The sequence below is a fragment of the Hyla sarda genome, chromosome 4 (assembly GCF_029499605.1).
Source record: "Hyla sarda isolate aHylSar1 chromosome 4, aHylSar1.hap1, whole genome shotgun sequence".
Classification (NCBI taxonomy): domain Eukaryota; kingdom Metazoa; phylum Chordata; class Amphibia; order Anura; family Hylidae; genus Hyla; species Hyla sarda.
The window spans coordinates 36,187,745-36,211,419 of NC_079192.1; the positions used below are offsets into that span (position 1 = coordinate 36,187,745).

The window sequence follows — 23,675 nt, forward strand, 5'->3', positions numbered from 1 at the left end:
GCATGAGCTAGAAATGTGTTGAGTTAGCGAGTTGGTTCATTTACCGTACCATCTACTTTATGTGTTGAAGCCAATGGGGCCACCAAGGGTATCCCTGAAGCCCACTGATAACTAGACAAGTGGTCTTTTTTGTATATCGTTCCACCACAATGAATTCAAGTCTTCTAACATCTGGTCATCATTTTGCAGGGTGGGAAGGAGTATCTGATGAGGGCGCACTTTGGGCTTCCCAGCGTTGAGACTGAAGAACTAGAAGGAAAACCTCCAGTTAGCGTCAAGTTTGAAATTCCTTATTTCACAGTCTCTGGAATCCAGGTAAGTGATACCTGATCATATACCTTAAATATATATATGAATATACTATAAAACAGAAAGAGGCAGAGCTTCCCATGGGATGGTATTGCTAGATTCTAGGTGTGTTCGTGTAGGAACAAAAACTAGCAAAACTGCTCACCTTTGGTAGTTGGTGTATGAGCCACAACTACTGTGTCTGTAGGTATCCAAGGAAGTGGTGCCGCTTTTCCGGGGTCGGTGTGGAGAGATTCCAGGCCGATGGTTATAATGGAAAGAGATGCAGGAAAAAAAACGGAATGATAGCGACATCCACTCAGATGTTGGTATGAATAATAATCTTCTTTATTAAAGCCAAATCACAACGCATTTCAAGGCTTACACATGCCTCTTCCTCAGGTAAAAACAGGCTTACATACATGCAGAGTAAAAGTGTCTGTTTAAAAGGATTCTCTTGGCGCCAAAAAATCGTGAGGACACTCCCCCTGGTGGCGTGCCTCACAATTTTTGGTGCCAAGAGATTCCTTTTAAACAGACACTTTTACTCTGCATGTATGTGTGGTAACTGCCTTGGGGGATGTAGTGTAGTTGGGGTGTTGCTTTGGTATATGAGGGGTTAATTTAACCCCTTTCACTCGTGACGTCAGGGTGAGGGTTAATACGCTGAGGTAAATCTTCGGCCTATCGCCACCTTTCCCAAAAACGATAGGTGCGTGCTTAAATGAATGAAGGTCCACAATAGAGATGAACTTGAACTTGCATAAACTTTACTGAGGTACTTGCGGTACATCCAATTAACAGCAACAGTCTTAGCAATACAGTCTCTATACAGCACGGCAGTGATTGACAGATGCTGCGGACCATTGACTTATCCAAAAGATTATTAGAATTAGGATTGGTGCAGAGATCCGTCCGGATTTAGGAGTCTGTTTAGGTCCGGTGATCTTGCAGAGTTAACAGGGATTGAGATAACTAACAGTTTTGTAAAGATGGCCGTTGCCGCAAGGCTTGGGCCTAGTCACTGCTGATGACAGCTGCGCAGATCCTCCTCCATCAGCAGCCCACGAGGAAAGAGAGAGATTAATGGCCGCTGCTCCCTTATATGGGCAGGGGCAGGGCGGTTTTGGATTGGTCCAAGTCAGATGTTACAATGCATGGTGGGCGATCACCTGACTTCCTCCAAAGGTCCTTGAACCAGAAAACCATAGAGTTTTTGGAACGCATCACGTGACCCGCAGGTCCTGCGACACCACAACAAGGTAAGTACACTTTATTTACATATTTACACATTGAATTTGAATAATTTTAACTATTAAAGGGGTGACAAGGGGCTAACTATTGATGAGAACCCCACCGGTACCTAGGGACCCTGACTTTGGGGACCTCACCACAAGGTAACGGATGCAATCCAGTACCGGGACACCACATATGTAAGCCTGTTTTACCTGAGGAAGAGGCATGTGTAAGCCTCGAAACGCGTTGTGATTTGGCTTTAATAAACAAGATTATTATTCAAACCAACATCTGAGTGGATGTCGCTATCATTCCGTTTTTTTTCCCTGCATCTCTTTCCATGAATATAAATATATAGGATAATGCCCATAATAAACTGTTCGGTGACCAGAGGACCCCCTAGCCAGTCAGATCTAGAAAATAATGGCAGATCCTGTGGCGGTATTTCTACTAGTTGTTTTGGGAGTGGAAGGAGCTTTGGGTCAGACTGGACTAGTGGAACCTTCGAAAGGGGGAGCTTTATCAAAATCTGTCCAGAGGAAAAGTTGCTGGGTTGCCCATAGCAACCAATCAGATCGCTGCTTTCATTTTTTTTTGAAAAGTCCTTTGAAAAATGAAAGAAGCGATCTGATTGCTATGGGCAACTGGGCTACTTTTCCTTTGGACAGGTTTTGATAAATCATCCTTAATATGACTTGGGGCCCATGTCCCCTTTTAAAAATCTATCATAAACTGTATTGAGCCTTATGGGGTTTCCTGTTTTTTTTTTGTTTTTTTTTTCCCTAGTGGGCTGGTCCAGCTTATGTGGTTATACAGTACAGTGATCCCTCAACTTACAATGGCTTCAACATACAATAGTTTCAACATACAATGGTCTTTTCTGGACCATTGTAAGTTGAAACCAGACTCAACATACAATGTTACGGACAGTCCAGATCTGTGAAACGGGTCAATGAACTGACCAATCAGAATGGGCATTCACTGGTTAAAAAAAAAAACTGTATTCCTAAAGTGTATGCACTGACTGGTGTCTGGTAGCGCCCCCTACAGTACAGGGAGGTATTACATGTTCTGTACTCTTTACCAGTACCAGGGTTAGCTCCTCCTTTTGGACACCAGGTGAGGGCGGCTCCATGTAACTTTTTTAGGACATTGCCTGTTCTGTACAGGATCCTGAAGAAGCTCCTGTCCTCTACATAGACCAGTGCTTCCCAAGCAGGGTGCCCCCAGCTGTTGCAAAACTACAACTCTCAGCATGCCCGGACAGCCAAAGGCTGTCCGGGCATGCTGGGAGTTGTAGTTTTGCAACAGCTGGAGGCTCCCTACTTGGGAAACAATGACATAGACAGTGATTACAGCTCCCAGCAGATCTTTATTACTTTTATAAGTAAGGATTTGCTTTATCTATATTAGTTATCTACTTATTTTTCTTTAATCCTCACTTTTTCCTATTTTTGGATGATATTTTGGTGCCTTTAGAACCAATTACCAGGTTTCCATAGAGTTATGGTCTCAAAATGCAATGGTTTCAACATACAATGGTCGTCCCAGAACCAATTAATATTGTAACTTGAGGGTCCACTGTATATTAATAATATCTTTCTTCTTTATAAGGTTCGTTACATGAAAATTATTGAAAAAAGTGGATACCAGGCGCTTCCATGGGTGCGATACATTACTCAGAGTGGAGGTAAGTGAACAATATATATGCCAAGGCTACAATACTAAATTCTAGGCCGACCATATTCCTCCCATTCACCGTCTATCTGACCCCTATAGTTTCCAATCAGAAAACTGCATCGAAACTGTTGCATTTTTTTCCCCTATATCGAAAAACAAGCCATGGAGTTCGGAAGATTTTGACAGGGTGACTTTGTGGTGGAGCATATTTACAAGCGCTTGTGTCTTCTTGGAGACGCTATATGTAACTGACCAGAACCTCATATCTAATTCTATTGAAAACCAGGACCCCCAAGCCTCTGATGTGCCAATGCTGGCAGGGTGGCATGGTACAATCCTGGTTAGCTGTATGAAAGATCTACATTTTATTAAAGGGGTGTTCATCTAGCATTTTTCCTGGCATATCTTTGCAATGTAAAGTAAACCTGACACATAAAAAAATATATTTTGTCTTTAAAAAAAAAAAAATTTAATTTTTTTTAACAACCTTAAAGGGGTACTCCGCCCCTAGACATCTTATCCCCTATCCAAAGGGATAGGGGATAAGATGTCAGATCGCCACGGTGCCGCTGCTGGGGAGCCCGGGGATCGCTGCTGCGGCACCGCGCTATCATTACAGCACAGAACGAGATCGCTCTGCACGTAATGACGGGCGATACAGGGGACGGAGCATCGTTACGTCATGGCTCCACCCCTTGTGACATCACGGGCCGGCCCTTTCAATACAAGTCTATGGGAGGGGGCGCGGCGGTCGTCACGCCCCCTGCCATAGACTTGCATTAAGGGGACGGGCCGTGATGTCACGAGGGGCGGAGCCATGACGTCACACGGCTCCGTCCCCTGTATCGCCCGTCATTACGTGCAGAGCGAACTCGTTCTGTGCTGTAATGATAGCGCGGTGCCGCAGCGGGGATCCCGGGGCTCCCCAGCAGCGGCACCGCGGTGATCTGACATCTTATCCCCTATCCTTTTGGATAGGGGATAAGATGTCTAGGGGCGGAGTATCCCTTTAAAGGTGTACTCCGCTGCTCAGCATTTGGAACAAACTGTTCCGAATGCTGGAGCCGGCGACGGGAGCTTGTGACTTCATAGCCCTGCCCCCTCATGATGTCACGCCCCGCCCCCTATTTGCAAGTCTATGAGAGGGGGTGTGACAGCCATCACGCCCCCTCCCATAGACTTGCGGGGCGTAACGTGACACCACGAGGCAGGACTATGACACCACGAGCTCCCGGCTCCAGCGTTCGGAGCAGTTTGTTCCAAACACTGAGCAGCGGAGTACCCCTTTTAAATTTCCTTATGAAATCAAGGATTAGAAAAACACAGCTGATTTCCTAAAAAAAATAAAATAAAAAACTCCACATCTGTCCTCAGGTTGTGTGTGGTATTGCAGGTCAGTTTCATTGAAGTGAATGGAGCCAAGTTGTAAAACCATTATTTTTTTAGATAAGAAAACAAAAATTGCTATCTTTCTGTTTATCCGCCCCTTAATGTAAGTCTATGGGAGAGGGCGTGATGGCCGCCACGCCCCCTCCCATAGACTTGTATTTGGGGGGGGAGGCCGTGATGCCACGAGGGGCGGAGCCGTGACGTCACGATCCTCCGGCCCCTGTATTGCCCGTCATTACGCACAGAGTGAGTTTGCTCTGTGCAGAAATGACAGTGGGGTGCTGCAGCCGAGATCCCGGGGGTCCCCAGCAGTGGGCCCCCCGCGATCAGACATCTTATCCCCTATCCTAGGGAATAAGATGTCTAGGGGCGGAGTACCCCTTTAAAGATACAAAGCCCTTTTTCTAAGAATGATGGTTTGTGCCATTCCTAGGTCAATTCTCCTAGGACAGAGGTCTTTAAACTGTGGACCTCCAACTGTTGCAAAAACTACAACTCCCAGCATGCCAATGGCTTTCTGGGAGTTGTAGTTTATTTATTACACTTTACTGTGTTTGTATGAATTTAGATTCATTTTTAGAAGAACATGCATGGCTAAATAAAAAGTCCTAAAACAGTGGTCTCCAAACTGCGGCCCTCCAGATGTTGCAAAACTACAACTCCCAGCATGCCCGGACAGCCGTTGGCTGTCCGGGCATGCTGGGAGTTGTAGTTTTGCAACATCTGGAGGGCCGCAGTTTGGAGACCACTGTCCTAAAACCTGACAGGCTAGAAAACAATGATGCTTTTTTTTTTTTTCGACCTGAAATAGCGCCCCCTTGTCCATGCCCTGTCAGGTATTGCTGCTCAAACCCATTCACTTTCTTCCAATCCAACACTTCCATAATATTCTATATAAAATCTATTAATTTGGGTCAATTCTAATGCACTTGCCATCCTTTAAAGGGGTACTCCGCTGCTCAGTTCCGAACACTGGAGTCGGCGCCGGGAGCTTGTGATGTCATAGCCCCGCCCCCTCATGGCATCACACCCCGCCCCCTCAATGCAAGTCTATGGGAGGGGGCGTGACGGACGTCACGCCCCCTCCCATAGACTTGCATTGAGGGGGCGGATATTACATCATGAGGGGGCGGAGCTATGACATCACGAGCTCCTAGCACTGGCTCCAGTGTTCGGAACAGTTTCTTCCAAATGCTGAGCAGCGAAGTACTCCTTTTAAAGGGGTATTCCAGGAAAAACTTTTTATATATATATATATATATATATATATATATATATATATATATATATATATATATATCAACTGGCTCCAGAAAGTTAAAGAGATTTGTAAATTACTTCTATTAAAAAATCTTAATCCTTTCAGTACATATGAGCTTCTGAAGTTAATTTTGTTCTTTTGTGTCTAAGACCTCTCTGATGACACGTGTCTCAGGAACCGCCCAGTTTAGAAGCAAATCCCCATAGCAAACCTCTTCTAAACTGGGCGTTTCCCGAGACAGGTGTCATCAGAGAGCACTTAGACAGAAAAGAACAACCTTAACTTCAGAAGCTCATAAGTACTGAAAGGATTAAGATTTTTTAATAGAAGTAATTTACAAATCTGTTTAATTTTCTGGAGCCAGTTGATATATATAAAAAAGTTTTTTTCCTGGAATACCCCTTTAAGTTTAAACCCTAACCTAATATTATTATTATGATATTTTTTATTCTTTTGCAGATTACCAGCTCCGCACAAATGCATGAACGCAGCCCAGAATCCATCCTGATGTTTTACTGCAATAAAAATCTGATATTTTTGTATTTTATATTGCATGGAAAACAACCATTGAATCTTCGTGTTACAAGGAACGGTCTTTAATGTTGCAGTAAGAGATGAGCGAACTTACAGTAAATTCGATTCGTCACAAACTTCTCGGCTCGGCAGTTGATGACTTTTCCTGCGTAAATTAGTTCACAGCCTTCAGGTTCTCCGGTGGGCTGGAAAAGGTGGATACAGGCCTAGGAAAGAGTCTCCTAGAACTGTATCCACCTTTTCCAGCCCACGGGAGCACCGGAAAGCTGAACTAATTTATGCAGGAAAAGCCATCAACTGCCGAGCCGAGAAGTTTGTGACGAATCGAATTTACTGTAAGTTCGCTCATCTGTAGTTGCAGTAATAGATCGTATCCCGATGAATTTCCTAAATCGTGATCGCTCCATGTGAAAATTCTGCACCTTGCTGAGGGCACCTATGATGTGAATAGGAAATGAACGGTGCCCCCTACAGGTTATAGCTTTAAAAAAAATAATAATAATAATGAAAACGGTCATAAAATTGTTTTAAATGTCTAATATGTCATATCTATAAGGCAGTAGTCTCTAACCCAGTGTTTCCCAATCAGTGGGCCTCCAGCAGTTGCACAACTACCACTCCCAGTATGCTTGCTATGCTGGGAGTTGTAGTTGTGCAACAGCTGGAGGCCCACCGGTTGGGAAACACTGCTCTAACAACTGACTCTACAGCCATGGGGAAACTACAACTTCCAGCATGCTCTGTTGTAGTTTCTCCACAGGTTGGAGAGCACAGAAAAACCTATTTATTAAATTTCCAATTAGCAAAACAAATGTATCTTTTTTTTTTTTTTTTTTTTTTCAAAAAATTTCTACAAAAATATAATTTTAAAAGTTGAAATAATATAATATCTTACAATTTTACTAAATATTTCGATTTGGGTGAAATACTGAGAAAGTAGTTATAGATGCGGTGGTCTTTGTGGAAAAAGAAAGTTTCTGTGGTTTTGTGTTTTTCTTAAGAACCGTGGAGGCGGCCATGTTGTTTTTTGTTTTAAAATAAACTTTATTGAATCTGTAGTTTTTTTTATTTATTTTTTTTATTTCTGTATGTTTATAATATAAAGTTAGTTTATGTTAATGCTATATTTAAAAAAAATGGCTGCCCCCCTTACTATAATGGAGGAGACCAAAAAAATTAGGGGGCAGTATTTTGTGGCTTTTTGTGTGTGTGTGTGTGTGTGTGTGTGTTTGTGTTTGTGTTTGTTTTGGTTTCACTTTTTACTGTTTGTAGCCTTTAAAAAAAAATTATATATATATATATATATATTCGGATAAGAATGAACTCTCAGCTCCAGGGTGATTCCATCCGCTGTCAACAAGCGGAGATCTTGAAAATGAAGAAGAATTGATACACGAAGGGGAGATTTATAAAACCTTGTGCAGAGAAAACAGTGGAGCGGTTGCCCATAGTAACCAGTCAGATTCCAACTTTTATTTTTTAGAGGACGTTTGAAAAATTCAAAAGCTGGAATCTGGTTGCTATGGGCAACTGCTGTTCTGTTCCTCCATTAAATATCCCAACTAAATATATGAGAAAGTGGAAGTACTTGCCGCTGGGGTGTGTTCCCATATTGTGGGGGCCACACCCGAAACCCACACGTGATGGCCAGTGGGAGTGTACGATTATACAATGATTAATCCAGTGTTTCCAAACAACAGTGTGTCTCCAGCTGTTGCAAACTACAACTCCCAGCATGCCCGGACAGCCTTTGGCTGTCCGGGCATGCTGGGAGTTGTAGTTTTGCAACAGCTGGAGGCACCCTGGTTGGGAAACACTGGATTAAGCTGATGATAAAATCAACCATCTGCTTTAACGCTTTATATATCTTTATCAATTCCATACTTACCTGTTTTGACAGCGACGACCAGAGAGAGACCCAACCACCTTATCAGCAGCTATAATTAAAAATGCTTGCAGTACCACTTGTGTCCACTGTAAGTGCCTAACATTATCCCCAAGCACTAATACAACAGCGCCCCCAGATCAGCATCAGCATGTGTGTGTATGTGTATATCTATCTATCTATCTCATATCTATCTCATATCTATCTATCTATCTCATATCTATCTCATATCTATCTATCTCATATCAATCTCTCATATCTATCTATCTCATATCTATCTATCTCATATCTATCTATCTATCTATCTCATATCTATCTATCTATCTCATATCTATCTATCTATCTATCTCCTATCTATCTCATATCTATCTATCTATCTCATATCTATCTATCTCATATCTATCTATCTCATATCTATCTATCTCATATCTATCTATCTCATATCTATCTATCTCATATCTATCTATCTCATATCTATCTATCTCATATCTATCTATCTCATATCTATCTATCTCATATCTATCTATCTCATATCTATTTATCTATCTCATATCTATCTATCTATCTCATATCTATCTATCTATCTCATATCTATCTATCTATCTCATATCTATCTATCTATCTCATATCTATCTATCTATCTCATATCTATCTATCTATCTCATATCTATCTATCTCATATCTATCTATCTCATATCTATCTATCTCATATCTATCTATCTCATATCTATCTATCTCATATCTATCTATCTCATATCTATCTATCTCATATCTATCTATCTATCTATCTATCTATCTCATATCTATCTATCTATCTATCTATCTCATATCTATCTATCTATCTCATATCTATCTATCTATCTATCTATCTCATATCTATCTATCTATCTATCTCATATCTATCTATCTATCTCATATCTATCTATCTATCTATCTATCTATCTATCTATCTCATATCTATCTATCTATCTCATATCTATCTATCTATCTCATATCTATCTATCTATCTCATATCTATCTATCTATCTCATATCTATCTATCTATCTATCTCATATCTATCTATCTATCTATCTCATATCTATCTATCTATCTATCTCATATCTATCTATCTATCTATCTCATATCTATCTATCTATCTATCTATCTCATATCTATCTATCTATCTCATATCTATCTATCTACACACGCACACACGTCCCTCAGCTTAAATTGGCCTCAGGATACAATAGTTTCACCATACTATGTTCTTTTCTGGACCATTGTAACTTAAAACCAGACTCCCCATACAATGCTACAGACAGTCCAGATCTCCAAAACATGGCCTGGAAAATCTGACTAATCAGAATTGGTAAGACAATGGTGAAACACCCCTGTATTACTGAAGCGTATGCACTGACTGGTGTCTGGTAGGGCCCCCTACAGTACAGGGAGGTATTAGGGTATGTGCACACTGAGGTATTGGGGCGGAAATCAAGCAGAAATTTTCTGCCTCAAAATATTGTTACTTTTCCACAAGAACTCACAGAGATTTCACGCGGAATTGGCGTGGAATTCCGTGTGGAAATGCAGGTTTCATGCGGAGGAGGAGTATCAAGTATTTCTATTCATAAATTTTTTTTTAAAAATTTTCATGTGAAAATTCCGTGCAAATTCCACGCGGAAATGCTTCTAACTGAAAAACAAAACATTGATCTCTATGGGAGAACGACGCTGATTCCGCTTGTTCTTTCTTCATCAGAATTCTGCTTGAGGAAATTCCTCAGTGTGAACATACCCTTACATGTTCTGTACCCTTTACCTGTCCCAGGGTTAGCTGCTCCTTTGGACACCAGTGGGGAGATTTATCAAAACCTGTGCAGAGGAAAAGTGGTGTAGTTGCCCATAGCAACCAATCAGATTGCTACTTTCATTTTCCACAGGCCTCTTTAGAGACCTGTGGAAAATGAAAGAAGCAATCTGATTGGTTGCTATGGGCAACTGCACCACTCTTCCTCTGCACAGGTTTTGATAAATCTCCCCCCCCCCAGGTGAGGGCGACTCCATGTTACTTTTTTGGAACACTGGGGGAGATTTATCAAAACCTGTCCTGAGGAAAAGTTGCTGAGTTGCCCATAGCAACCAATCGGATCGCTACTTTCATTTTACGGAGGCCTTTTCAAAAATGAAAGAAGCGATCTGATTGGTTGCTATGGGCAACTCAGCAACTTTTCCTCTAGACAGGTTTTGATAAATCTCCCCCATTGCGTGTTCTGTACAGGACCCTGAAGAAGCTCCTGTCCTCTATATAGACAGTGATTACAGCTCCCAGCAGATCTTTATTACTTTTATATGGAAGGATTTGCTTTATATATATATATATATATATCAGTTATCTACTTATTTCTATTTAATCCTCACTTTTTCCTATTTTTGGAGACATTTTGGTGACTTCAGAACCAATTACCAGGTTTCCATAGAGTTCTGGTCTCAACATACAATGGTTTCAACATACAATGGTCGTCCTGGAACCAATAAATTGATAAATTGATAGGTTTTCTATTATTAATAATAATTATTTATTTTTCTTATAAGCTTTTTACATTCAGGCAGCTGATAATTCTGTAAGATTCTTGGTGTGGGATGGGAGCAGAGGGGTTTTTAGAACAAAAAGCAGCGAGGCCTCTGACAGGATGACTATTGCGTCTTATTAGGTGTGACCCTCCGTAGTCAGCAGTACAGAGAGAACGGGCTCATATAACCACCAGCTGCTGCCAGGAAACATGTGCCCCTCCCAGACATCAGACCACCAGACGTGAAGGAACGTGCCCAACGTTAGAGAGGCATCTGTCAGATGAGGTCTGCAGCAAGTTGTGTCGCAATTAGAGATGCGCGAACTTACAGTAAATTCGATTCGTCACGAACTTCTCGGCTCGGCAGTTGATTACTTATCCTGCGTAGATTAGTTCAGCCTTCAGGTGCTCCGGTGGGCTGGAAAAGGTGGATACATTCCTAGGAAAGAGTCTCCTAGGACTGTATCCACCTTTTCCAGCCCACCGGAGCACCGGAAAGCTGAACAAATTTATGCAGGATAAGTCATCAACTGCCGAGCCGAGAAGTTTGTGACGAATCGAATTTACTGTAAGTTCGCTTATCTCTAGTCGCAATGTATGTATAAGGACTGCCCTACATGGAGTTATTTTGTGATGGGGTTGTCCAGCAACAAAAAATAAATTCATAAATAAGACCAGGCTGTCTGCTAAAAGTTTTTTAAAAAAAAAGCCTATACTTATCCCAGCAGCCTCTGGTATTGGTTTTTACTTCTTAGGCCTCCTTCACGTTTCCATTGGACTCCGTTATTCGGAGTTCCGTCAGCAATCCAGCTAGGAGAACAAGAGTTTAGCGGAGAAAATTATTATTTTTTTCTCTGCTAAATACCTGAAAAATTACCGAATCACCGACTGACCCCATGCAAGTGAATGGGGTTCGTTGGGACCCGATAATGAGCCGTTTGCATCCGACCTGTTTTAGGGTCCGATCGGCTTAAAAAAATAAAAAAGCCGATCGGACCCTTAATGGGTCAGATGCAAGCGGCAATGTGAACCTAGCGTTACGGCGCATTCACGCTATGGAATTTCAATGGAGAAATTCCGCTGTGTAATTCTGTTGTAGCAGCCATTATCTTCACTTGGATTCTGCTGCACCGTGCACACTCCGAAATTCTAATTCCAAACATGTTCATTCTGTCTGGGGAATCCGCTTGGATATGCATTGCCGTCCATGATGGTGGTGCATATCCAAGCCATCCTGGCAATAGTCGGTACCTGCTGTGCACGGAATGTCCACTCAGAATTTTTCCAGGTGTGAATACGCCCTTCAGGTAGAGTCACACGTTCCGTAATTTGCTGCATGTTTTCTGGCAGCCGTTTTTGCTACCCATTGATTTCAATAGTTAAGAAAACTAAATACAAGTGTGACCCTACCCTTAACCCCTTAAGGACTGAGCCCTTTTTCACCTTAAGGACTCGGCCATTTTTTTGCAAATCTGACCACGGTCACTTTAAACATTAATAACTCTGGAATGCTTTTAGTTATCATTCTGATTTCGAGATTTGTTTTTGTTTTTGAGTCTATAATCAGTTCGGACGGAATCTGTGTCCGATCTTTTTCTTCCATAGACCAACGTTTCCCAACCAAGGTGCCTCCAGGTGTTGCAAAACTACAACTCCAAGCATCACCGAACAGCCTTTGGCTCTCCGGCCATGCTGGGAGTTGTAGTTTTGCAACACCTGGAGGCACCTTGAACATTACCATAGAGTAAAAGTGAAAGGGTTAAGTTTGAGTGACAGCCAGAGAGTGAGACCCAGGGCAATGTAAACTTTTCACATGACAGAATATTATTAACCCCTTAAGGACCAGGCCAATTTTCACTGTAGGACCAGAGCGTTTTTTGCAATTCTGAACACTGTCACTTTAAGCATTAATACCTCTGGGATGCTTTTACCTTTTATTCTGATTCCGAGATAGTTTTTTCGTGACATATTCTACTTTATGTTAGTGGTAAAATTTTGTCGATACTTGTATCATTTCTTGGTGAAAAATGTAGCATTTTTCTAACTTTGAAGCTCTCTGCTTGTAAGGAAAATAGACATTCCAAATAAATTATATATTGGTTCACATATACAATATATCTACTTTATATTTCCATCATAAAATTGATGAGTTTTTACTTTTGGAAGACATCAGGGGGCTTCAAAGTTCAGCAGCAATTTTCACATTTTTCACAAAATTTTCAAAATCTGAATTTTTCATGGACCAGTTCAGTTTTGAAGTGGATTTGAAGGGTCTTCATATTAGAAATACCCCATGAATGACCCCATTATGAAAACTGCACCCCTCAAAGTATTCAAAATGACATTCAGTAAGTGTGTTAACCCTTTAGGTGTTTACCAGGAATAACAGCAAAAATGCATTTTTTTACACGGGCATGTTCTTGTAGACCCAGTTTTTGAATTTTTAATAAGAAGTAAAAGGAGACAAATCCTCTCAAATTGTGTAATCCAATTTCTCTCGAGTAAGGAAATACCTCATATGTGTATGTCAAGTGTGCGGCGGGCGCAGTAGAGGGCTCAGAAGGGAAGGAGCGACAATGGGATTTTGGAGAGGGAATTTTGCTGAAATGGTTTTTGGGGGGCATGTCACATTTAGGAAGCACCTATCGTGCCAGAACAGCAGAAACCCCCCCCCCCCCACATGGCATACCATTTTGGAAACTACACCCCTCAAGGCACGTAACAAGGGGTACAGTGAGCCCTAACACCCCACAGGTGTTCGATGACTTTTCGTTAAAGTCGGATGTGTAAATGAAAACAATTTTTTTTTCACTGAAGTGCAGTTTTTTCCCAAATTTACCATTTTTTTAAAGGGTAATGCGAGAAAATGCACCCCAAAATGTGTAACCCCATCTCTTCTGAGTATGGAAATACCCCATGTTGGGACGTAAAATGCTCTGTGGGCGAACTATAATGCTCAGAAGAAAAGGGGTCACATTTGGCTTTTTGAAAGCAAATTTTGCTGAAATGGTTTTTGGGGGCATGTCGCATTTAGGAAGCATACTATTTTGGAAACTACACCCCTCAAGGAATGTAACAAGGGGTACAGTGAGCATTAAAACCTCACGGGTATTTCACAACTTTTTGTTAAAGTTGGATGTGTAAATGAAAAAATATTTTTTCCACTAAAATGCTGTTTTTTCCCCAAATTTTACATTTTTACAAGGGGTAATAGGAGAAAATTACCCCCAACATTTGTAACCCCATTTCTTCTGAGTATGGAAATACCCCATGTGTGGACGTCAAGTGCTCTGCTGGCGAACTACAATGCTCAGAAGAGAAGGAGCACCATTGAGCTTTTGGAAAGGGAATTTGTTTGGAATGGTAGTCAGGGGCCATGTGCGTTTATAAAGCCCCCCGTGGTGCCAGAACAGTGGACCCCCCCACATGTGACCCAATTTTGGAAACTACACCCTTCACAGAATTGAATAAGGGGTGCAGTGAGTATTTACACTCCACTGGCGTTTGACAGATCTTTGGAACAGTGGGCTGTGCAAATGAAAAATTAAATTTTTCATTTTCACAGACCACTGTTCCAAAAATCTGTCAGACATCTGTGGGGGGTGTAAATGCTCACTGTACCCCTTATTACATTACGTGAAGGGTGTAGTTTCCAAAATGGGGTCACATGTGGGGGGGGTCCATTGTTCTGGCACAATGGGGGCTTTGTAAACACACACGTGGCCTTCAATTCCGGACAAATTTTCTCTTCAAAATCCCAATGGCGCTCTTTCTCTTCTGAGCATTGTAGTTTGCCAGCAGTACACTTTACATCCACATATGGGGTATGTTCTTACTCAGAAGAAATGGGGTTACAAATGTTGTTTTTTTTTTTTTTATTTTCCCTTGTGAAAATGAAAAATGTAGGGTAACATCAGCGTTTTAGTGAAAACTTTTTTTTTTCCCATCCAACTTTAATGAAAATTCGTGAAACACCTGTGTAGTGTTAATGCTCACTATACCCCTTGTTACGTTCCATGAGGGGTGTAGTTTCCAAAATGGGGTCACATGTGGGTATTTATTTTTTGGCATTTATTTCAGAACCGCTGTAAAATCAGCCACCCCTGTGCAAATCACCAATTTAGGCCTCAAATGTACATAGTGCATTCTCATTCCTGAGCCTTGTTGTGTGCCCGCAGAGCATTTTACGCCCATATATGGGGTATTTCTGTATTCAGGAGAAATTGTGTTACAAATTTTTTTCCTTTTACCTCTTGTGAAAATAAAAAGTAAAGGGCAACACCAGCATGTTAGTGCAGTTTTTTTTTTTTTAACTAACAGGCTGGTGTAGACCCCAACTTTTCCTTTTCATAAGTGCTAAAAGGAGAAAAAGCCCCCCTAAATTTGTAGCGCAATTTCTCCCAAGTACGGAGATACCCCATATGTGACCCTAAACTGTTTCCTTGAAATACGACAGGGCTCCGAAGTGAGAGAGCGCCATGCGCATTTGAGGACTAAATTAGGGATTGCATGGGGTGGACATAGGAGTATTCTACGCCAGTGATTCCAAAACAGGGTGCCTCCAGCTGTTGCTAAACTCCCAGCATGCCTGGACAGTCAGTGGCTGTCCGGAAATGCTGGGAGTTGTGGTTTTGCAACAGCTGAAGGCTCCGTTTTGGAAACACTGCCATACAATATGTTTTTCATTTTATTGGGGGGGGGGGGGGGGCAGTGTAAGTGGTGTATATGTAGTGTTTTACTCTTTATTATGTATTAGTGTAGTGTAGTGTTTTTAGGGGACATTCGCACTGACGGAGGTTTACAGTGAGCTTACTGCTAGGAGTTTGCGCTGCGGCGAAAAATTTGCCACAGCTCATACTTGAAGCAGGAAACTTACTGTAAACCTGCCTGTGTGAATGTACCCTGTACATTCACATGGGGGGGGGGGGGGGGGGGGGGTAAACCTCCAGCTGTTTCAAAACTACAACTCCCAGCATGCACTGACAGACCGTGCATGCTGGGAGTTGTACTTTTGCAACAGCTGGAGGCACACTGGTTGGAAAACCTTCAGTTAGGTTCTGTTACCTAACTCAGTATTTTCCAACCAGTGTGCCTCCAGCTGTTGCAAAACTACAACTCCCAGCATGTACTGATCGCCGAAGTGCATGCTGGGAGATGTAGTTATGCAACAGCTGGAGGTACGCAACTACAGCTCCCAGCATGGCAAGACAGCTGTTTGCTGTTTGGGCATGCTGGGCTTTGCAGTTTTGCAACATCTGGACGGCTACAGTTTAGAAACCACTGCACAGTGATCTCCAAACTGTGACCCTCCAGAAGTTGCAAAACTACAAATCCCAGCATGCCCAGACAGCAAACTGCTATGTGGGCATGCTGGGAGTTGTAGTTTTGCAAGATATAGAGGGCCACAGTTCACTGCACAGTGATATCCAAACTGTAGCCCTCCAGCTGTTGCAAAACTACAAATCCCAGCATGACAGCTGTCTGGGAATGCTGGGAGTTGTAGTTTTGCAACATCTGGAGGGCAACAGTGTAGAGACCACAGTATAGTGGTCTCAGACTGTAGCCCTCTAGATGTTGCTAGGAAACTTACATGGGAGCCAGCCGCACAACGTCGCCGCCCGCCGATCTCCGACACCGATTGTCGCCCGCAGCCTCGCCTGCAGGGTAAGTGATCTTCGGCGCCTGGTCCTCTGTCGTTTCCCTGTTCGTCCCCGCCTATTGTGGGTGGGCAGGACGGGGAAAACGAAAGTTAAACCCCCCCCCCCACCCCGATCTGCTATTGGATGACGCGTCTATACGACCAATAGCAGGGATAGGAGGGGTGGCACCCGTGCCACCTCACTCCTATCCCTTCAGGGGGATCGTGGGTGTCTTAGACAACCGCGATCCCCCTTATATTCCGGGTCACCATAGACCCGTAATGAACCGGAATCGCGCCGATTGCCGACATGGGGGGGTCTAATGACCCCCCCTGGGCATTTGTGCAGGGTGCCTGCTGAAAGATATCAGCAGTCACCCCGGTCCGGTCCCCGCTCGGCACGCGGCGGGGACCGAAATTCCCACGGGCGTACAGGTACGCCCTTGTTCCTTAACAGGTTAAAATGACAGTGACGCTTGTGACAGAATACGCCCCAATATCTGCGTAACAAGTCGTCCTGTGAACGCGGTCTAAGGATATTTTTTCTCTAAAGACATGTATGGCAGGTCTATGGGGGGGGGGGGGAACTTATCCAAACCTGTACAAAGGGAAAGTGGAGCAGTTGTCCAGCAACCAATTCGATCACTTCGCTCCACTTTTCCTCTGCACAGGTTTGGATAAATCCTGTCTATATATATAAACATTAGGGGGGGGGGGGGGGGGGGCGGAGATTTATAAAAACCTGTGGAGAGAGGAAGTTAGTGTGGGAACCAATCAGATCGCTTCTTTTATTTTTCAAAGGCCTTTTTAAAAATGAAAGCAGCGATCTGATTGGTTGTTATGGGCAGCTGCTCAACTTTTTCTCTTTTTCTCTCCTTAGGTTTTGATAAATCTCCCAAAATGGCTGCAGGTTCAACACGTCACCACCATTGAGAAGGTCATGTGCTTTGATGGACTACATGTCCCAGCATGACCAGATCTGCTGAAAGAAGCGCTCCAGTTTTGTTTGTTTGTTGCCCTTATAATGGCACATAGTCTTACAGCGCCACCTGCTTAATTCCGGAATAGCTGCATCTTTGCTTTTCATTACTGTTATTGGGTCATGTTATCACCAGTCTGACCCACAGAAAATCACAGTGTTTAATGTGGTCATTCCTGGATCAGCTGACTTTCTCTGAACAGTATGCCTCTGCATACTGCTGCTATCTCTATGTGATAAGGTTATATAGCAGTTATATACCACTCCTCCAGCTCTATCTGTATACTGCTGTTGTTTCTATGGGATTCATGGGAAATGTAGGCAGCATCAGGAAATCATTTCAGTGATGGAATTGGAATCAATATGGCTGAAAACTCATACCTGCCATATCTTTAAATACAGGTTAGCACAAGACACATAAGGGTATATAGCAATTATACACCACTCCTCCAGCTCTATACCTTAAAGGAGTACTCTAGTGCAGAGTATTCCTGCTCCGTCCTGCCCGAGCTGCAAAATAAATGAAAATGAACCATCACTCACCTCCCTGGGTTCCCGCGGAGCGCCACTACAGCTGATTGGTCCTCCGATCCATCTCCTTCATACTTCCGGGTGTAACGAAGCGTCACATGGCGCTCAGCCTATCGCCGGCCGCCGCGATGTTCAACCTCAGCTGGTGATAGGCTGAGCTCCATGTGACACTTCGTTACACCCGGAAGTATGAAGGAGATGGACCGGAGGACCGGTCAGCTGTAGTGGCGCTCCGCGGGAACCCAGGGAGGTGAGTGATGGTTCATTTTCATTTATTTTGCAGCCCGGGCAGGACGGAGCAGGAATACTCTGCACTAGAGTACTCCTTTAACTGCCGCTGTCTCTATGGAAATGGGATATATAGCTGTTAGGCTAGGTTCACACTGCGGAATCTCCGGGCAGAAAATTTCCGCCCGGAGAGTCCGAGAGCGGTCAGCGCCGACTGATTCAGGACCGCGCGGACACTGCAGTCTCCAATAGACTGCAATGTGTTCCGTGAGTATTGCCGCCTGAAGAAAGAGCAACGCCATTCTTTAGGCGGAAATTTCCAAGCAAATTTTCCGTTCACAAATTCCGCTTCACAAATTCGAAGTGTGAATTTGTAAACGGAAAATCCATTCACTACACTATACATTTTAGCAAGCGGAATTTCTGCCTGCAATTTCAAAGAGGAATTGCAGGTGGAAATTCCGCAGCCTGAACCTAGCCTTATACACCTCCCCTCCAGCGCTATCTGTATACTGCTGCTGCTATCTCTAAGTGATCAGGAAATATAGTAGTTATACATCTCCCTTCCAGCTCTATCTGTATACTGTGTTCCTATCTCTAAGGGATCAGGATATATACACTGCTCAAAAAAATAAAGGGAACACTTAAACAACACAATGTAACTCCAAGTCAATGACACTTCTGTGAAATCACACTGTCCACTCAGGAAGAAACACTGATTGACAATCAATTTCACATGCTGTTGTGCAAATGGAACAGACAACAGGTGGAAATTATAGGCAATTAGCAAGACAACCCCCAATAAAGGAGTGGTTCTTCAGGTGATGACTAAAGACCATTTCTCAGTTCCTATGCTTCCTGGCTGATGTTTTGGTCACTTTTGAATGCTGGCGGTGCACTCTAGTGGTAGCATGAGAGGAGCAGGAGGAGCACAGCAGGCCACAAATGTGCATGTGTCCACTCAAACGGTCAGATACAGACTCCATGAGGGCCCGACATCCACAGGTGGGGTTGTGCCTACAGCCCAACACCGTGCAGGACGTTTGGCATTTGCCAGAGAAAACCAAGATTGGCAAATTCACCACTGGCGCCCTGTGCTCTTCACAGATGAAAGCAGGTTCACACTGAGCACATGTGACAGACGTGACAGAGTCTGGAGACGCCGTGGAGAACGTTCTGCTGCCTGCAACATCCTCCTGTATGACCGGTTTGACGGTGGGTCAGTAATGGTGTGGGGTGGCATTTCTTTGTGGGCCGCACAGTCCTCCATGTACTTGCCAGAGGTAGCCTGACTGCCATTAGGTACCGAGATGAGATCCTCAGACCCCTTGTGAGACCATATGCTGGTGCAGTTGGCCCTGGGTTCCTCCAAATGCAAGACAATGCTAGACCTCATGTGGCTGGAGTGTGTCAGCAGTTCCTGCAAGAGGAAGGCATTGATGCTATGGACTGGCCGCCCGTTCCCCAGACCTGAATCCGATTGAGCACATCTGGGACATCATGTCTCGCTCCATCCACCACACCACGTTGCACCACATCGCCATCTCATCAGGATCATGCCCAGGCATTGTAGGGAGGTCATACGGGCACGTGGAGGCCACACACACTACTGAGCCTCATTCTGACTTGTTTTAAGGACATTACATAAAGTTGGATCAGCCTGTATTATGGTTTTCCACTGTGATTTTGAGTGTGACTCCATATCCAGACCTCCATGGGTTGATACATTTGATTTCCATTGATATTTTTTGTGTGATTTTGTTGTCAGCACATTCAATTATGTAAAGACGAAAGTATTTCATACGATTAGTTCATTCATTCAGATCTAGGATGTGTTATCTTAATCTTCTCCTTATTTTTTTAAGCAGTTTTGTAGTTATACACCTGCCCTCCAGCTCTATGGGAGACATGTATCAAAGATTTTACCCCCGTTTTGTGTGTATTTTTTTCCGCAAAATTTTGCGCAAGCTCTTTTTTTGCGCACCTTTTGGTAGAGCATGTCCTCCAGATGTGGCCTAATCAGGGTACCTTGGAGTGACATCTATAGTGCGCATGGATTTATTAACTGCGTACTTTTCCTTTACACCAAAAATTTTGCCGCAAGAGCTGTTTTTTTTGCCCAAATATAAGCCATCTTGGACTTAACGTAGCGAGATGCTCTAAATCATTGATTCTATTTTCCAAAGAGTGGATTGAGGAGATGACTATATTTACCCGCAATTTATGAAGCTCATTGCTCTTGATTGATAAATTTAGCGCTTCTGCACACAATTTAGAATTCGGGAAAAGGGGTAAACTGCTTCCACCATACACAAATAATGATACATGTCCCCCTATATGTATACTGCTGCTATCTCTATGGGATCAGTATATACAGTAGTTATACACTTCCACTCCAGCTCTATCTGTATACTGCTATTACTATGGGATCAGTATATACAGTAGTTGTACACCTACCATGAGGCTGTGTTTGTAAATTTGGTTTTCTGCTTCATTTTTTGTTGTGATTTTTACAAAATTCTGTTAATATGGTGCTATTTTACCCCAATTGTGCATATAATTGAAAAAAAAATCTCAGCAAAGACAGCCAAAAATGCACTAATAAGGTATTAAAAAATGCAGTAAAAAGTCCACGTGTGAACTGAGCTCGAAGACTTAATATCTTCATAAAACCCCTCAGTGTCAGTTTTGGGTCAAATCACTTTCTCTTCAGGACAATAATTCTCTTAATTCAATAATTCACTTTGAATTAGAAAACACATCAAAACCTCAAATAATGTCAACTGACCCACTTATAAGTCTTACCAGTTGGGTGACCTCTAGCACCAGCAGTGTGATTGGATGGCCAGGTGCAGTGATCAAACTCCACACCCTCTCTTTTCAATGCAGGAGGATTAACGGGAACTGTAGGAAGCATCAGGAAAATATTTCAGTAATGGAATTTGAATCATTATGGCTGAAAACTCATACCTGCCATATCTTTAAATACAGGTTAGCACAAGACACACAAGAACCTCTATATCCTCTTAAAGGGGTACTCCACCCCTTGACATCTTATCCTCTATCCGAAGGATAGGGGATAAGATGTCTGATCGCGCCCCCTCCCATAGACTTGCATTGAGGGGGCGGGGAGTGATGTCACACGGGGGCGGAGTCGTAACATCACGATCTTCCATTCTCGTGGTCGGGAGCCAGAACCTCCTGCGCTGCCGGAAGCAGATACAAGTGGGTGCTGCATGCTATATTGTGGGGGTCCCCAGCGGCAGGACCCCCGCAATCAGACATCTTATCCCCTATCCTTTGGATAGGGGATAAGATGTCTAAGGGTGGAGTACCCCTTTAAGGACGCAGGGCGTACCTGTACGCCCGGTCACGGTATTTAAAATGGGGTCACGCCGTAACCCCGCATCATACCTGGTCGGTCCCGGCTGCTAATGATAGCCGGGACCCTGGGCTAATAGCGCGCGGCACAGATCGTTGTGCCGTGTGCCATTAACCCTTCAGACGCGTCCAAAACGAAAGTAAAAGCTTCCCGGCAGCTCAGTTGGGCTGATCGGGACTATCGCGATAAAATCGCGATGTCCCGATCAGCTAGGACGCGAGTGGAAGTCCCCTTACCTTGCTCCGTCGCATCGCGTTTGATTGCTCCAAGCCTGAGCTACAGGCTTGAGCAATCGAGCCCCTAGAACGCTGATCCATGCAAAGCTATGTCTTTGCAGGGATCAGGGTAAAAGATCAGTGTGTGCAGTGTTATAGCCCCGTATGGGAGCTATAACACTGCAAGAAAAAAGTGAATAAAGGGGTATTCCAGGAAAAACATTCTTTATATATATCAACTGGCTCCAGAAAGTTAAACAGATTTGTAAATTACTTCTATTAAAAAAATCTTTATCCTTTCAGTACTTATGAGCTTCTGAAGTTAAGGTTGTTCTTTTCTGTCTAAATCCTCTCTGATGACACCTGTCTCGGGAAACGCCCAGTTTAGAAGAGGTTTGCTATGGGGATTTGCTTCTAAACTGGGCGTTTCCCGAGACACGTGTCATCAGAGAGCACTTAGACAGAAAAGAACAACCTTAACTTCAGAAGCTCATAAGTACTGAAAGGATTAAGATTTTTTAATGGAAGTAATCTACAAATCTGTTTAACTTTCTGGAGCCAGTTGATATAGAAAAAAAAGTTTTTTTCCTGGAATTCCCCTTTAACCCCTTCCCTAATAAAAGTTTGAATCACCCCCCTTTTCCCATAAAAGAAAAAAAACAGTGTAAATAAAAATAAACATATGTGGTATCGCCGCGTGCGTAAATGTCCAAACTATAAAAACATATTGTTAATTAAACCGCACGGTCAATGGCGTACGCGCAAAAAAATTCCAAGTTCCAAAATAGCGTATTTTTGGTCCCTTTTTATATCATGAAAAAATGAATAAAAAGCGATCAAAAAGTCCAATCAATACAAGAATGGTACCATTAAAAACTTCAGAACACAGCGCAAAAAATGAGTCCTCATACCGCCCCGTATGTGGAAAAATAAAAAAGTTATAAGGGTCAGAAGATGAGAATTTTTTAACGTATACATTTTCCTGCATGTAGTTATGATTTTTTCCAGAAGTGCGACAAAATCAAACCTATATAAGTAGGGGATCATTTTAATCGTATGGACCTACAGAATAATGATAAGGTGTCATTTTTACCGAAATATACACTGCGTAGAAACGGAAGCCCCCAAAAGCTACAAAATAATATCTTGTTTTCAATTTTGTTGCACAATTATTTTTTTTTCCATTTCGCCGTAGATTTTTGGGTAAAATGACTAATGTCACTGCAAAGGAGAATTGGTGGCGCAAAAAATAAGCCATCATATGAAATTTTATGTGCAACATTTAAAGTGTTATGATTTTTAGAAGGTGATGAGGAAAAAATTAAAATGCAAAAACAGAAAAAAGCTGAGTCCGGATATGATTCTCTATAAAAGCTAAATAAATCACGTTGTAGCTCTGCACTACATGTCCCAGCATGCCCAGATCTGTTATTTGTTATGCTTTTTGTTAATGGCAGAGTTACCGGATCGTGCCCGGTTACAAACCGTTAGGTATCGTGATTTTTTTTAAACGTAAACAATGTTGGGAGGTTACCGGGAGGTGAACCCGCTGACACCGAGCTGACCCCTCTACCCCGGGGACACGGCGTACTATCCCCGCCTATTATACGTTTAAAAAGATAAAAAAAAAAAAAAATACACCATAAGCCCCGCCCACTCATATATTCGCCTTGCTATTGGCTTCCTGCTGACCAGTGATTTCCACCCTTCTCCGGGTTACCTCCTAGCAACGGCGAGCCCTCTTGCCCAGCCGCTCCTCATTGGCTGAGGCTGCCGGCGGGGGGCGTGACTTGCGGTGACAAGCGCCTGACGTGCGGATACACAGTTGCATTTTTGAAAAAAACACACCCGTACCACGTGGGGTGGTGACGTCAGAGAC

General features: G+C 43.0%; 1 protein-coding gene and 1 long non-coding RNA gene across 2 annotated transcripts in view; one reads left to right on the plus strand and one right to left on the minus strand.

Moving 5' to 3' along the window:
* Positions 1–6,473, plus strand: part of AP1M2 (adaptor related protein complex 1 subunit mu 2) — a 39,364-nt gene extending 32,891 nt beyond the window's left edge. The window contains exons 10-12 of the mRNA XM_056570542.1: positions 190–315; positions 3,139–3,214; positions 6,314–6,473. Coding sequence (XP_056426517.1) covers positions 190–315; positions 3,139–3,214; positions 6,314–6,339 — 228 coding nt within the window. The 3' untranslated portion in view covers positions 6,340–6,473. The remainder of the gene's footprint in view (positions 1–189; positions 316–3,138; positions 3,215–6,313) is intronic.
* On the minus strand, positions 3–23,639 carry LOC130367777 (uncharacterized). Its single transcript, XR_008892171.1, has 3 exons — positions 23,517–23,639; positions 21,005–21,103; positions 3–249 (listed from the first exon to the last, which is right to left on the minus strand). It is a non-coding gene; the product is annotated as an uncharacterized LOC130367777 (long non-coding RNA).
* Between the last annotated feature and the right edge of the window lie 36 nt (positions 23,640–23,675).